The 14,763-nt window shown below is 45.6% G+C and overlaps 1 protein-coding gene across 14 annotated transcripts in view; it reads left to right on the top strand.

Annotated features, from left to right (window-relative positions):
- The window catches only part of JAML (junction adhesion molecule like), a 31,335-nt gene that overhangs the window by 15,207 nt on the left and 1,365 nt on the right, over nucleotides 1-14,763 (top strand). For all 14 annotated transcript variants that reach the window (XM_086339477.1, XM_086339481.1, XM_086339470.1 and 11 more), the window contains 5 exons: nucleotides 99-211; nucleotides 2,011-2,248; nucleotides 5,464-5,602; nucleotides 8,542-8,602; nucleotides 11,919-12,005. In XM_086339477.1, the coding sequence (XP_086195603.1) occupies nucleotides 99-211; nucleotides 2,011-2,248; nucleotides 5,464-5,602; nucleotides 8,542-8,602; nucleotides 11,919-12,005 (638 nt within the window). The remainder of the gene's footprint in view (nucleotides 1-98; nucleotides 212-2,010; nucleotides 2,249-5,463; nucleotides 5,603-8,541; nucleotides 8,603-11,918; nucleotides 12,006-14,763) is intronic.

Below are 14,763 nucleotides of genomic sequence, written 5' to 3'. Positions count from 1 at the left end.
TGCAGAGGATCTTTGGCTAAACATGATCTCTTCCAGAAGTTCTTTGGCTTCTAGAGATTATACTTTGAGTTTGACTTGACTTATCGTTTTATCCCCAGAGCTGATGGTTCATGTGGGTGATTCGACTCAGATGAGATGTGTTTTCCACAGCACAGAAGAGAAGCACATGAGCAGGGCAGACTGGATGTTCTCATCAGGAGAGCCTGCCAAGGTAAGGAGGAGAAGCCCTCGTTGTGTAGAAGAAGCCCCTGGCCAGTGGTGTCAGGACAGAGTGGGGACAACAAGAACCTAGGCATCAGGTGCCACATGGTGGTCTCATGAGGGCTTGGACTTTGGAGTTTGTTAAAAACAACAACAACAACAACAACTGGGCCTCTTAGCTTGGCTGGGCAATTTCAGCTTCCGGTTGGGAAAAATGACAATGAAGATGATGAAGAAGTAGATGTTGCTACCGCTCGACTTTTTGGGTTGTCAGGATGCATCTAGGACATGGTGATGTAGAGCATTGGTTCATGACTTGGCTACTGCGTCTTGGCTTTATCCTTTCTCTCTCTTTTCCTTTTTATAGAATTCATGGAATAACAAGGGGGAATGCTTTTGGTGATCTAGCCAAGAAAGCAGTGGGTTAGGCATAAGAATGATTGTCTTATTTGGGTTATTTTTGTGAGTTTTCTTCTGTGCCCCTTCACCCCATTTATGTGATGGGATTTTCTTTGTCTTCATGGATGTGTTGAATGTTGGGATTAGTAGTGCTGGAGGCCAAGATGAGGAGCGTACTTCACAGGGACTCTGAAGCAGTAAACAGCAGGTTAGTTCATTAGACCAGTAGATGTCAACTATGGCATGGTGATGTCCTGATGAGTCAAGCTGTGTCTTGAGAGGTATCTCACATGACTTATGATTAATAAAAGTTAAGGTACCAAGCTTAGAAAAGATTTAGCTTTTACAAATGAAGACATATTCCAGGTCATCCATACAAAATGTCATTTACACTCAGTTGATTCCTATATGCTGTCCGAGTGGATCAGAAAGGATGGCTTCATGGTGGGGTCTGGGGAATTACATGTAGTTTCGGGTTCACCTCCGGGAACTCACTGTGTATTTAATTGTCATCCACCAAAGTGAGTCCCTGCAGAACACAGGATGGTAGTTGACTTTTGTGAGTTATGAATTGGAATCACAAGAGACAACAGGTTTGGTGCCAGGTCTTTTCATTCATATTTGTGTCTGTATCCTCATTTCCTGTTCTTAAAAACTTCTAAAAAATAATGGTATTTATATACCTTTTTGAAAAATTCGGACACTTTTTTATTTAACAAGTATTTTTAAAGTGTCTGTTATGTGGTGAATACTCAAAGCTCCTGCCCTGGTGGGAGACTTACAATCAAGATGGAGGGAGATACATAGAAGAATAGTGAAGAAGTAGGAATTTCCGTGGTGGTCCGGTGGTTAAGAATTCGTCTTGAGGGGGGGCTTCCAGCTGGGGATAAAAAAAAAAAAAAAAAAAAGAATTCGTCTTGCAATGCAGGGACACTGGTTTGATCCCTGGTCAGGGAACTAAGATCCCACATGCTGTGGGGCAACTAACACCCAATGCGGCCAAATAATAGTAATAATGAAGAAGTATATACACAGTATGTCAGGTAATAGTAAGCGCTATGGAGAACAAGAAAGCAGGCTTTTGTGATTGTTATTTTATGTAGGTGGCCAGGGAGGCCTCACCAAAAAGGTAACATCTGAGTAGAGGTCTCGGGAAGTGAAGGAGGCAACCATGCATCTGTCTAGGTGGGAAGACTGTTCCAGGCATAGGGAGCAGCAAGTGCAAAGGCCCTGAGGCCAGCACTCAAGGAACAGCAAGGAGGTTGGTGTGGACACGTGTGTCCGTGGCTTTGTGTTTTCTGATACTTTCTGATGATACCTTTACTGCTTCTACACACAGGGCCTGTGAATCCCGAGAGCTCCCTCCCACCCCAGTCCTTCAGTCTCTTACATTTTACCTTTCCCTTCTAGGAGGAGATTGTGTTGCGTTATCAGCGCAAACTCAGGACACCCATGGGGTACTCCCAGAACTGGGGCCGCTTCCTGAACCGTGTAAACTTGGTGGGAGACACTTCCCGCAATGATGTCTCTATAATGCTCCACGGAGTGAAGGAGTCTGATGGGGGAAACTACACCTGCCATATCTACCTGGGGAACCTGACATTCAGGAAAACCACTGTGCTGCAAGTGATCCTGAAAGAGTCCCGAAGTATGTAGCAACTGGCCGGGCAGGGAGGAGGGGCTGCATAGCCGGTAGGCAGGGGCAGTACCGGGGGGAAGCTGGAGAGGCTTCTAGGATGCACAATTTAAGGAGGCATCACTCTCAGGTCCTGTACTTGCCTGACCCTGATAAGCCTCGGACTTATCAAGCACTCCTACCCTGTGCTTGCATGACCTTGAGAGTAATCCCTCCTTAAATTTGGTGCCCTAGGCACCTTGCCTGCCTCACCCTAGTGCTTCCCTGATGGTAGGTCAAGGGAAAAAAAGATAATAATACTGAGTGAATGCCAACCCCTCTGCCAAGCCTCACTCATGGTTTCTGTAATATACCAATTTAAAGATACAGGAGCTCAGAGATGGGTTGGGGTCATTTTGACTTGGCTTCAAGGAAGATGCTCTATGCTCTGTAGTAGAAGGGAAGATGCTCCTGAGCTGGTGAGAGACAGCAAAGAACAGAGGAAACAGGAAGGGGAAGGAACCAAAAATAGAGGGAGTTTCTGATCCAAGGTTCTTTATTCTGGCAGTGTGTATTAAGGGCATTGGTGAGGAGGAGAGTAAAGACTCAATTGTGTTGACTGAGAGGGGTTGATAAGTGAGGGGTTAAAGTTAAACCAGAACCCAGTTAGCAGTCAGGATGTGGCCTGTGGACTTTGCCTTTTGCAAGGGCCCCAGGGGTTGGCTGTGGTTGGTTGGGGGCAGGGATAGGGGTGAGGAAGCACCTCTACCCTCAATACCTCTGGCCAGAGACTTAAGCCCATGGAGGCACCTTCTTGTCAATAACGGAGGATCCCAGCTAGAGAGGGAAGCAGGGCAGATGGCTTTCTTCACTCTCAGAAGTCTTAACCTGTGCTTCACAGGAAAGAGAAGCCATTAGCGGAAACTCATGCAACTTCTGAGCCCTCCACACCCACAAACAGACCTCCATCTACTCCATCCTCATCTTTGGCCTGCCATCCTGAGTGGCCTTCCCTTTGGGGGCTTATCTGAGCCCCTGTGCTCAGGTGGTACCCTCTTCTCCTTTTTAGGACCCTCACAACATGCCTCTTTAAGCTCATACTCCCCATGGGCTTCTGCCATTAAGCCCATGCATACACTCAACTCTTCCTCTTACCTGTGTCCTTGTCTACTTTAGCTCTCACCCTATGTCATACCTTTTCTTTTTTCTCTTCTTTCACTTAAACTTTATTTATTTATTTATTTTAATTGAATTACTTTACAGTATTGTGGTGGTTTTTGCCACACATCAACATGAATCTGCCATAGGCATACATGTATCCTCTCCCTCTTGAACTCCTCCCCACATCCCTCCTCACACCACCCCTCCAGGAGACACAGACATAAAGAACAGACTTTTGGACTCAGTGGGAGGAGTTGAGAGGGTGGGATGCTTGGAGAGAATAGCATTGAAAGATATACATTACCATATGTAAAATAAATAGCCAGTGTCTTACTTTTTCTTGAAACAGCTTTATCGAGATACAACTCACACGCCACACAGTTCACTCATTTAAAACGTACAACTCAGTGTTTTTAGTATATTCTGAGTTGTGCGACTTTCATCATAATACATTTCTTTCTAGACACCATCAGATAGTTTGCAGAGGACTGAACTCAGTGCTTCCTGTCTCATCTTGCATTAACTCCCAGCGCCCTGCAGCCAGCCTTCTACTTGTACCTCTCCTCCAGTGTAGGCCACAGAGGCACTCTAACTGTTCATCCTTGACTTTCCTACCCCAGCAGTATTGAACACCATGTTCTGTATATATTTAATATACTCTGTTAGGCACAACCTATCTGTCCATCCATCCATCCATCCATCCATCCATCTATCTCTGTATATGAACTCCACCCAGATATTCCACAAATACTCAAACACGAATAATCCAAATCTACCACTCACACCTCTCCCCTGCCCACCTCTGCAACCTCAGTCGATGCCACCGCTATCTACACAATTATCCAACTGCATGCCTGGGAGTTGTACTTGATTTTTCCCTTTCCCAGGACCCCCAATCTAACAAGTCAACAGGTCCTGTCATTTAGACTGCTGACTTTGGATCTGTCTTCTTTCTCATCTGGCACCATCCCCTCATTCTGCCTGTCGACCTGTCTCAGGCTGTAGGCCTCTCACCAGTCTCTGCTTTCGCTTAGTCACTACCCCTCATCCTCGGTGCCATCTTTCTCAATTACAATCTGAACTTCCTACAACCTTTCAATGTCTTCTCCATTGCCTACAGAAAAAACAAAAAACAGAGCAAAACGAAAATTGAAACAAACTCCTCATTGAGATAATCAAGGTCCTTCATGACTTAGATCCTATTATCTACCCAGCCTCATTCCCCATCACGCCCTCACACGCAACCTTTGACCCAGAGCCATGGACCTCTTGCTAGTTTCTCTAAGCACCATCCTGAACCTAAAGGCTCCAGACCTTGGGTATAATGTCCCTACCTCCCTCACCCCTATCCTTCTCCCATTGTTGCTAAAATCTTTGATCGTTCCTTTCAGACTCAAACTTTAAAACTTTTGCTGACAAAGTCTCAGGTTCTGCTCCCCGTAGAACTGGGTGCCCTTTTCTCAGCACTGCTTTGTCCCCCATGCAGACTGCTCTCATAGCTCCTATAGCAGTCCGGTGTTCCGTGCACACTGTCCCCCCTCCTTGAGGGCACGGACCATGCATCATTGGTCTTCGTATCTTCTGCGCCTAGTACTATCTGGCACCCAGGAGGTGTTTGATGTATGTGTTCTGAGTGAATTGAGGAAATGGGTGAAGGGTGCTATATAGACGGATGGAAGTGTCGTGCTTGGTATCACGACTGTGGGGCTGTGTTGTAGCCTAGATACCTTTGAGACCAATCACTTCACCATAGAAAGGACAGCAGCCTCCTCATGTCTGTTATTTGTGTCATTCGGTGAACCGCATTTTAAGATAGAATTGTTAATGTAACAGAAACTCTATGGTACGTCAGGTGATATTCTGTTTACCCACCCACCTTCATCTATATTTTAAGTGAAAAAGGGGTGGGCAAAGGCTGGTTCTCAGTCTAAACGGGTGAGCTGGAGTCCCAGTGCTTCCGTGTGGGGTGAAGGCTGGCCTTCTCCTCCTCCTTCCTGACGTGGCGGTTGCTGCTTGGCATAGAACTGGTGAGGCTCCCAGCTCTTCTCTGGAATGTTGAGGCTCTGTCATTGCTCTCCTTTCCCAAGCGTTGGTGACCCCGGTAGCCCTCAGACCAGAGATCCTGGGTGGTAACCAGCTGGTGATCATCGTGGGGATTGTCTGCGCCACCATCCTGCTGCTTCCGGTTCTGATACTGATTGTGAAGATGGCCTATGGAAATAAGAGGTATGGGGCTGCTCCCATCTCTTGGACCGGGAGGCTCAGGTGCCTCTAGGCTGAAGTGGAGGAGAGTGGTAGGACCCTATGTGTACCATTTCCCCAGAAGGGTGTATTTTATTTATTTTTAGAAAGATTTATTCATTTACTGTGGTGGGTCTTCTCTAGTTGCGACGAGTGAGCTTCTTGTTACAGTGGCTTCTCTTGTTGCTGAGCACAGGCTCTAGGTGCTCAGGCTTCAGTCATGCGGTGAGTGGGCTCAGTAGCTGTGGTGCACAGGCTTAGTTGCTCCATGGCATGTGGGATCTTCCTGGACCAGGGAATCGAACCTGTGTCCCCTGCATTGGCTTGAGGAGTTTTAACCAATGAACCACCAGGGAAGCCCGGAAGGGAGTATTTTAAACTGGCCATCATCTGGGGTAATCACGTTAGATGTCATCATATAGTGACCCCACCCGCCTTGCTCACTGTTCAGTCTCTAAGTTGTCTCTGACTCTTTTGCGAGCCTATGGACTGTAGCCTGCCAGGGTCCTCTGTCCATGGGATTTCCCAGACAAGAATAGTGGAATAGGTTGCCATTTCTTTCTCCAAGGGATCTTCCTGACCCGGGGATCAAACCCATATCTTCTGCATTGGCAGGTGGATTCTTTACCACTGAGCCACCAGGGAAGCCTCTTCTGTTCTTGGTTGTCCTGAAAGGCCTTGCAACATTCCCACATGATCCTCATTTTATAAGATTACAAAGACTTACAAATGTTTGTCCAAGTAGAGCATAATTAAGAGTATAAATCCTATGCAAGAACCATAATGGTGCTATTCAATGCCTGAAAGAAATGATTTTTGAATTACCCATAGTACATATACACTTTTTAGAGAAGCTCAGATTTTGAAGGTTGTCAGTGACTTTATTTGAAGGACCACATTTTAATTATGAGAAGCTACTTTTGAATGGACAGCCTCAGGTCCTAAATTATTTTTAGTGAATGTATTTTTAAAGGCTTGAAGTTCTTTGTACATGCATGCTCAGAGCTGTGTCTGACTCTTTGCGACACCATGGACTATAGCCCTCCAGGCCCCTCTGTACATGGGATTTTCTAGGCAAGAATACTGGAATGGGTTGCCATTTTCTCCACCAGGGGATCTTCCCGACCCAGGGATTGAACCTGTATCTGTTTGTTTCCTGCATTGAACAGGCAGATTCTTTACCAGCTCCATCACCTGCAGTTCTCCTAGTATCTCAGGAATTTGTAGATGCTCTGGTGTGAGCACTAGCATTTCACTGATTTTGGCTGGGCCATACCCTTCTGTTTACCCAGCTATTGATGAACTATGTTGCTAGGGCAAATTGACTCTCCTTTTGAAATAGTGTCAAGGGGCAAGAACCCCCATTTAGACTGAGTAGAGCTGACTTTTAGGTCTCCTTTCTCCATGGGACATGGATCATACAGAAACTGCTGGTGTCCGCTAGGTTTGCATTTGACTCCCCAGGGGCTTTCTGACTTGGTTTTGAAATTGAAAGTCTTTGCTCTGGGCAGGTGGGCAACACGGAACGAAGAGTTAGACAGTGTGGCTTCCCAATCAGCTCACTTCCCTGATCTGGACCTCAGTTTCTCTCAAAATGAAGAACAGAACTCCCATGTCTGTGTATCTGTTTATTCTAAGGAATAATCAGATGGATGTGTTGAGATTTGTGCATAAACATGGTTGCTGTAACAAAGGTTATAATTAAAAACTGAAATCATTGTCAGTGCCTGTCAGAAAGGTAATGATCCAATGAATTTCAGCAGTCAGTGAAATACTGCTCAGCCCTGTATGTAATGATGGGGAAAGATGTCCAAGAAGTAATATATAATGTATAGTAGGGTCTTATTTTAATAAAAAAGTAAATTATGTAATTCTCACTTCAGCAGCACACATACTAAATATATTCTGTGTGAGCATACTTATGCATTGAGAGAAGTTTGGAAGGATAATTTTAAAATACTAATAGTGCTATTTGGGAGATAAGAAAAGGTGGGTCCTATGAGGGTAGGAGGTTTACTGGAACTTGAACTTCAGACTGTCTACATTTCTGTAATATTTGAATTATTTTACAATCAGAGCGTACAACTTTATAATCAGGAAATATGATTAAAATATTTACACTTTGAGACAAAAAAACAAATTCCCCTTCTAGCTTTAACCCTGGTTGTTATTTTTAGCTGTACTTCAGGCCAAAGTAGAAAAACGGAAGGCCATTCAGTAGCAAAAGCAGAAGGCAAATGGTCAAGAGATCAAAGGCCAAGGGGCCAGGAAGGGGCCAGAGCTCCCAGCCCTGGGTGTTTGCGGGGTTGATTCTGCTTGTCCTTCCCCCAGGGAGAGTCCCAGAGCCTTTAAACTGGTGTCTTGCTGAGTTTCTGCTGCCCCCTGCTGGTCCAGCTTCTTCTCCCTAGTCCTCGGAAATGATGAAATCTAATCCCATGGAGTCCCTCTATTAATTCACTTACAGGAAGTTATTAGGGTGACAGTAGAGAGGCTGAGGGCTTCCCTTGTGGCTCAGCTGGTAAAGAATCTGCCTGCAGTACAGGAGACATGGGTTCGATCTCTGGGTTGGGCAGATCCCCTGGAGAAGGGAAAGGCTACCCACTCCAGTATTCTGGCCTAGAGAATTCTATGGATTGTATAGTCCATGGGGTTGCAAAGAGTCAGACACCACTGAGCAACTTTCACTCACTAGAGAGGCTGAAGCTGTCTTCAGCCCAGGCTTTCTCTAGATACTTCTCTGCTCTCCATTAAAGAGATGCATGCCTCAGATTCTAAGCTGAGCTGTGTAGTGTGGGCTGAAGGTGTCTAGAATTGGGTCCTCCTCTGGGGTCTCTTTTTGTAAAAACTCTGTGTGGTCTTGTGTTATCACCCTTAACTCTACAATGCCAGGTGGTTAATCGCATGTGCTTTTCATGTCTTTGCAGTTCAGTCACTTCCACCACCCTGGTCAAAAACCTGGAGAACACAGAGAAGGCTTGTGCAGAGGTAAGAGAAGAATTCTGCCATTCTGGGACCTCCCTGGCGGTCCAGTTGTTAAGACTCTGTGCCTCCAACGCACGGGACATGGGTTTGATTCCTGGTTAGGGAACTAAGAGCCCACAAGCCTGTAGGGCCAAATAAATAAATAAAATAATAAAAAAGGACAAACCAAAAAACAGAATTATCCTGTTTTGCAGCTGTGCCCCATGAGGACAAGGTGGAGACTGCTCCAGCACCCAGGTGGTGCCTTTATCATTCTCCTGAGAACTGTGTCTCATTCATTGTTATGTCTCAGCACCTCCAGTGCCTGGCCCAGAGCAGTGCCTAGGAGATCTCCATCACTCAGTAACAGCCCAGGAGTAGTGAGGAGCATAGTGAGTAGGGGTGGGCGGGGCCAGCCCAGCAGCCCCGCCCAGTCTTGGAGGGTCCTGGGAAAGAGCACTGGACTCGGAATCGGAAAGTCCCGGTTCAAGCCCAGCTCTGCCACTTCTTGAGCCTCTGTTTTCTCATCCCCCAAATGAGGATAAGGACAAACACATTTGCCCAGTTGTGAGGTTCAAATAACATGACGCTATGTGCAAGTGCTCTATAATCTCTGAGGCACTGTATCAATATGAGGGGTGATTATGATCCATTCTGAGGTAAGTGACAGAAATGGTATGGACCTAACAGAAGCAGAAGATATTAAGAAGAGATGGCAAGAATACACAGAAGAACTGTACAAAAAAGATCTTCATGACCTAGATAATCACGATGGTGTGATCACTGACCTAGAGCCAGACATCCTGGAATGTGAAGTCAAGTGGGCCTTAGAAAGCAGCACTACGAACAAAGCTAGTGGAGGTGATGGAATTCCAGTTGAGCTATTCCAAATCCTGAAAGGTGATGCTGTGAAAATGCTGCACTCAGTATGCCAGCAAATTTTGAAAACTCAGCAGTGGCCACAGGACTGGAAAAGGTCAGTTTTCATTCCAATCCCAAAGAAAGGCAATGCCAAAGAATGCTCAAACTACCGCACAATTGCACTCATCTCACACACTAGTAAAGTAATGCTCAAAATTCTCCAAGCCAGGCTTCAGCAATTTGTGAACGGTAAACTTCCCTATGTTCAGGCTGGTTTTAGAAAAGGCAGAGGAACCAGAGATCAAATTGCCAACATCCGCTGGATCATCAAAAAAGCAAGAGAGTTCCAGAAAAACATCTATTTCTGCTTTATTAACTATGCCAAAGCCTTTGACTGTGTGGATCACAATAAACTGTGGAAAATTCTGAAAGGGATGGGAATACCAGACCACCTGATCTGCCTCTTGAGAAATTTGTATGCAGGTCAGGAAGCAACAGTTCGAACTGGACATGGAACAACAGACTGGTTCCAAATAGGAAAAGGAGTTCGTCAAGGCTGTATATTGTCACCCTGTTTATTTAACTTATATGCAGAGTACATCATGAGAAACGCTGGACTGGAAGAAACACAAGTTGGAATCAAGATTGCCGGGAGAAATATCAATAACCTCAGATATGCAGATGACACCACCCTTATGGCAGAAAGTGAAGAGGAACTCAAAAGCCTCTTGATAAAAGTGAAAGTGGAGAGTGAAAAAGTTGGCTTAAAGCTCAACATTCAGAAAACGAAGATCATGGCATCTGGTCCCATCACTTCATGGGAAATAGATGGGGAAACAGTGGAAACAGTGTCAGACTTTATTTTTCTGGGCTCCAAAATCACTACAGATGGTGACTGCAGCCATGAAATTAAAAGACACTTACTCCTTGGAAGGAAAGTTATGACCAACCTAGATAGCATGTTCAAAAGCAGAGACATTACTTTGCCAACAAAGGTCCGTTTAGTCAAGACTATGGTTTTTCCTGTGGTCATGTATGGATGTGAGAGTTGGACTGTGAAGAAGGCTGAGCGCCGAAGAATTGATGCTTTTGAACTGTGGTGTTGGAGAAGACTCTTGAGAGTCCCTTGGACTGCAAGGAGATCCAACCAGTCCATTCTGAAGATCAGCCCTGGGATTTCTTTGGAAGGAATGATGCTAAAGCTGAAACTCCAGTACTTTGGCCACCTCATGCGAAGAGTTGACTCATTGGAAAAGACTCTGATGCTGGGAGGGATTGGGGGCAGGAGGAGAAGAGGACGACAGAGGATGAGATGACTGGATGGTTTTACTGATTTGATGGATGTGAGTCTCAGTGAACTCCGGGAGTTGGTGTTGGAGAGGGAGGCCTGGTGTGCTGTGATTCATGGGATCGCAAAGAGTTGGACACGACTGAGCGACTGATCTGATCTGATCTGATCTGAGGTTGTGAAGGAGTTAATAGTTCACATTAAATATTTAGAAACCTTTAGAAAGAGAGAAGCAAGAACTTTTTCTTGATCATATTGGTTTGTGATAGTTTATATAAAAAATAAATAATTTCTAGTAGGAACTGAGAAATGGATTAATTTCCTTGAACTCCCCCCACTTTTGTTCTTTCTTTTCTTCCCTCCTCTCTTCCCCCTCCCTCCCTCTTTCTTTCTTCCTTCCTGTTTTCCTTCTTCCCGCCTTCCTTTCTTTCCTTTGAAAAACTCTTCTTACATACTTATCCTATCCATCTTTTGGGCTGTTTGTGACCCAAGAGTAGGATTTTCTCACATCATAGTACAGGGGACTCCAGAAGTCTAAGAATTTGTCACTGGATGATATCATTTCCCCAGATAGTGACAGGGACGGGAGTCACAAAGTACCCCGACCTCACAGACATGAAGTTCAGTGAGGGCTGTTCCTGCCACTGAAGCCCTATCAGAGGGATGATGACAATTACATGCTGATGAATGCTGTCCTGCCAAGACTCTAATTAGGAAGAAATAACCACAAAATTCAAATCATTAGGCAAAATAAGAATTCTCTGCTGCTACCTCAATGCCCATCCAAACAAAGATGTTGGACTTTTTTTTTTTTTTCCTGGTCACACTGTGGGACAAGTGGAATCTTAGTTCCCAGACAAGGGATTGAACCCGTGCCCCCTGCATTGGGAGTGTGGAGTCTTAACCACTGGACCACCAGCGAAGTCCCAAAGGTTTGACTTTTGAACCAAAGAATTTGGTTCTTAATATAGTGTTCTTTGCCAATGAGTTAATTTTCAGGAAGTCTGAGGACTGGATTATTGTGACCTGTGATCATTCTGTAGCTCTCAATAACCCTCAGAACCCACTGATTTTGGGGGTTGATGCCCTGTGAACATAGGGGATCATAAGAACATAGAAAAGAAAGCCTTTTCTCTGGCATGTAAGATTTGTTGAGTTTTAAGAATGTTTATATGATTTTCTCCCCTCCAGAAACATATTTATTCCTCAATAACCACACAAGAGGTGAATGATGAGGAGGAATCAAGTGGAAAATCAGAGGCCACCTACATGACCATGGTGAGGAATTGTTCTGGGTCCCGCTGAGCCTGGTGTCTGGAGGCAGGAAAAGAACTTGGGAAGGATATGGCAGACTCACGGGGGATGGACATTGCTAGGTTTCCTGGTGGGAGCAGGGGTTGGGGTGAGGTGGGGTGGTGGTGGGGTAGGGGGACACTCTGCTGAAGGCAGAGCTTTTTCTAGGTAGTTGGAAATTGTAAGAAGTTGAAGCTCTGCTGGATAGAAGAGTAGTAGCAAACTTGTCCTTATACCCAATTTCGAGTCTTCTGAGCATCTCTAGGGCTAGAGAGGGTTGATCTTAGAGGTAAAAGGAAGTGCCATCATGAGGTTAGACAAAGATCTCTTCCTCATCAGCACAATACTGGTTTCACAATGTAGTGAAGAGGGACTGGAAGATCCTTGTACAAAAATCATGTCATGAGGAACTGTTTTCCTCCCTTTCAAAAGGTCCCTTCCAACTCTTAGATTTTTTTGTTTTTGCAGCATAAGATCATTATTTGCACTTTATTAACTGAACACAACACAAATTTACCATGCACATTAGATGCTCATATACACATGCCTGCAAGCCCAGCACCAATTACTTCCTAGTGCGTGTTGTGCTAAGGAACTGCTATATACGATTTAAGCCCTAGGTCCCTTAATGAATTCCATGTCTTTCCCAAGTCCTCTTTATGCTAGTAACATTCTTTATTTGATGCACCACTAACTATGAGAACTCTACTGTTTATGCTGTTTTACCCAATGCTCCTTTATTCACAGCCCTTACAGTTTTCCTATGGTGTCTGGATATTTTATTGTTGTTGTTTAGTCACTAAGTCATACCTGACTCTTTCGTGACCTCAAGGACTTTAGCCTACCAGGCTCCTCTGTCCATGGGATCTCCAGGCAAGAATACTGGAGTAGGTTGCCATTTCCTCCTCCAGGGTGTCTTCTTGACTCAGGGATCCAACCTGTGTCCCCTGCATTGGCAGTTGGGTTCCTTGCCACTGAGTCATATCCATTGGGATATTTTAAATACTTGCTAATTGCTTTATCTTGTTATTAAATTTTATTTTTTTACATTTCTGAGTATGACCTCTTCTCTGCACATATCTTTTAGAATTCCTTAGATTACTAATGGTTTTATCTTTACACTGATTTCTGCTGCTCCTGCTGCTGCTACTAAGTTGCTTCAGTCATGTCCAACTCTGTGCGACCCCATAGATGGCAGCCCACCAGGCTCCCCCGTCCCTGGGATTCTCCAGGCAAGAACACCGGATTGGGTTGCCATCTCCTCCAATGCACAAAAGTGAAAAGTGAAAGTGAAGTCACTCAGTCGTATCCGACTCTTAGCGACCCCATGGACTGCAGCCCACTAGGCTCCTCTGTCCATGGGATTTTCCAGGCAAGAGTACTGGAGTGGGGTGCCATCGCCTTCTCCACACTGATTTCTAGTTGGCTCCAATTCTGGATGGCCAACGTATATCCAAATATATACGTTCTAGTATGTCCTGGAGTGTTACGCGTCTTCAGTGTTAGCTTGTGAGCTTCTCCTTCACTGGTATTTTCCTGTAATTTACAATGTTTACTAAACTTACCTGTGTGTGCTCAGTCACATCCGACTCTTTGTGGTCCCATGGACTGTAGCCCGCCAGACTCCTCTGTCCATGGGATTCTCCAGGCAAGAATACTGGAGTGAGTTGCCATTTCCTGCTCTAGGGGATCTTCCTGACCCAGGGATTGAATGCACATCTCCTGCATTGGCAGGCAGATTCTTCGCACTAGCTCCACATGTGTTGTTGTTTAATTGCTCAGTTATGCCCCACGGGGGCTCTTTGCCGACCCCTTGGCCTGCAGCGCTCCAGGTTTCCCTGTCCTTCACTATCTCATGGCGTTTGCTCAAACTCGTGACCACTGAGTCGAAGCTCCACCTGGGAAGCCCTAAACTAAATTTACCCACCAGTTGTATTTAAAGTCAATATCTTTCAACTCTTAGATTTTTAAATTCTGTGACTTATTGTACCTTGACATAATCCAACTGCTGGAAGGCTGCATGCTGGATTTCATGTAAAAATACAGAGTCTGATTCCTATGTTCTCTTTGTTCAACTCTCCAGGGAAGTCTAGCACCTAGAAAAGACACTGGCTGTATAGTGAGAAGGGCTAAGGACAAAAGGAATGAGCTGGCGAGGGACATGATGCTATTTGTAGATAAATAATAGCTGGTCAAGAATCCCCCTGCAGGGCGGGAGACCTGGGTTCGATCCCTGAGTTGGGAAGATCCCCTGGAGAAGGGAGCAGCTATCCAGTCCAGTATTCTGGCCTGGAGAATTCCATGGACTGTGTAGTCCATGGGGTCGCAGAGAGTCGGACACGACTGAGGGACTTTCACAATAGGCACCCCAGCCATGGAGGGAACAGTGTTCTGCTGTGTTCAGGAAGGCTGGCCTCCTCTGTTTACAGGATGATGGCTTGTGTTTTTTTCCTGTTACACCAGCTCCAAGGACACATGACTCCCAGATGATTGCAGCAGAGAAAGGTTCTGCCAGGGCAGAGTGAGATCAGAATCTGGCCTTGCTCCACCAAGTGAAACGCGAGCTCCCCTCTGAAGTTGAACACAGTCACTCCCCTTCCCCCCATGCTTCTCCCATCATTGCCATGTGATGCTGCAGCAGCTGCCAGGACCTTGCCTTAGAGACCTGCTGACAACGGTGCCTGCTGCTCAGTGTGGCCGTCACCTGGGCGGTGCCGTTCGCAGACGCTCTGTGGGGCAGAGG

The sequence above is a fragment of the Bos grunniens genome, chromosome 15 (assembly GCF_055505025.1).
Source record: "Bos grunniens cultivar Pamir isolate PY7600 chromosome 15, Bosgru_T2T1.0, whole genome shotgun sequence".
In the NCBI taxonomy this organism is placed as follows: domain Eukaryota; kingdom Metazoa; phylum Chordata; class Mammalia; order Artiodactyla; family Bovidae; genus Bos; species Bos grunniens.
The sequence above is the reverse complement of the archived record's forward strand: the minus strand, read 5'-3'. Positions and strand labels throughout refer to the sequence as shown.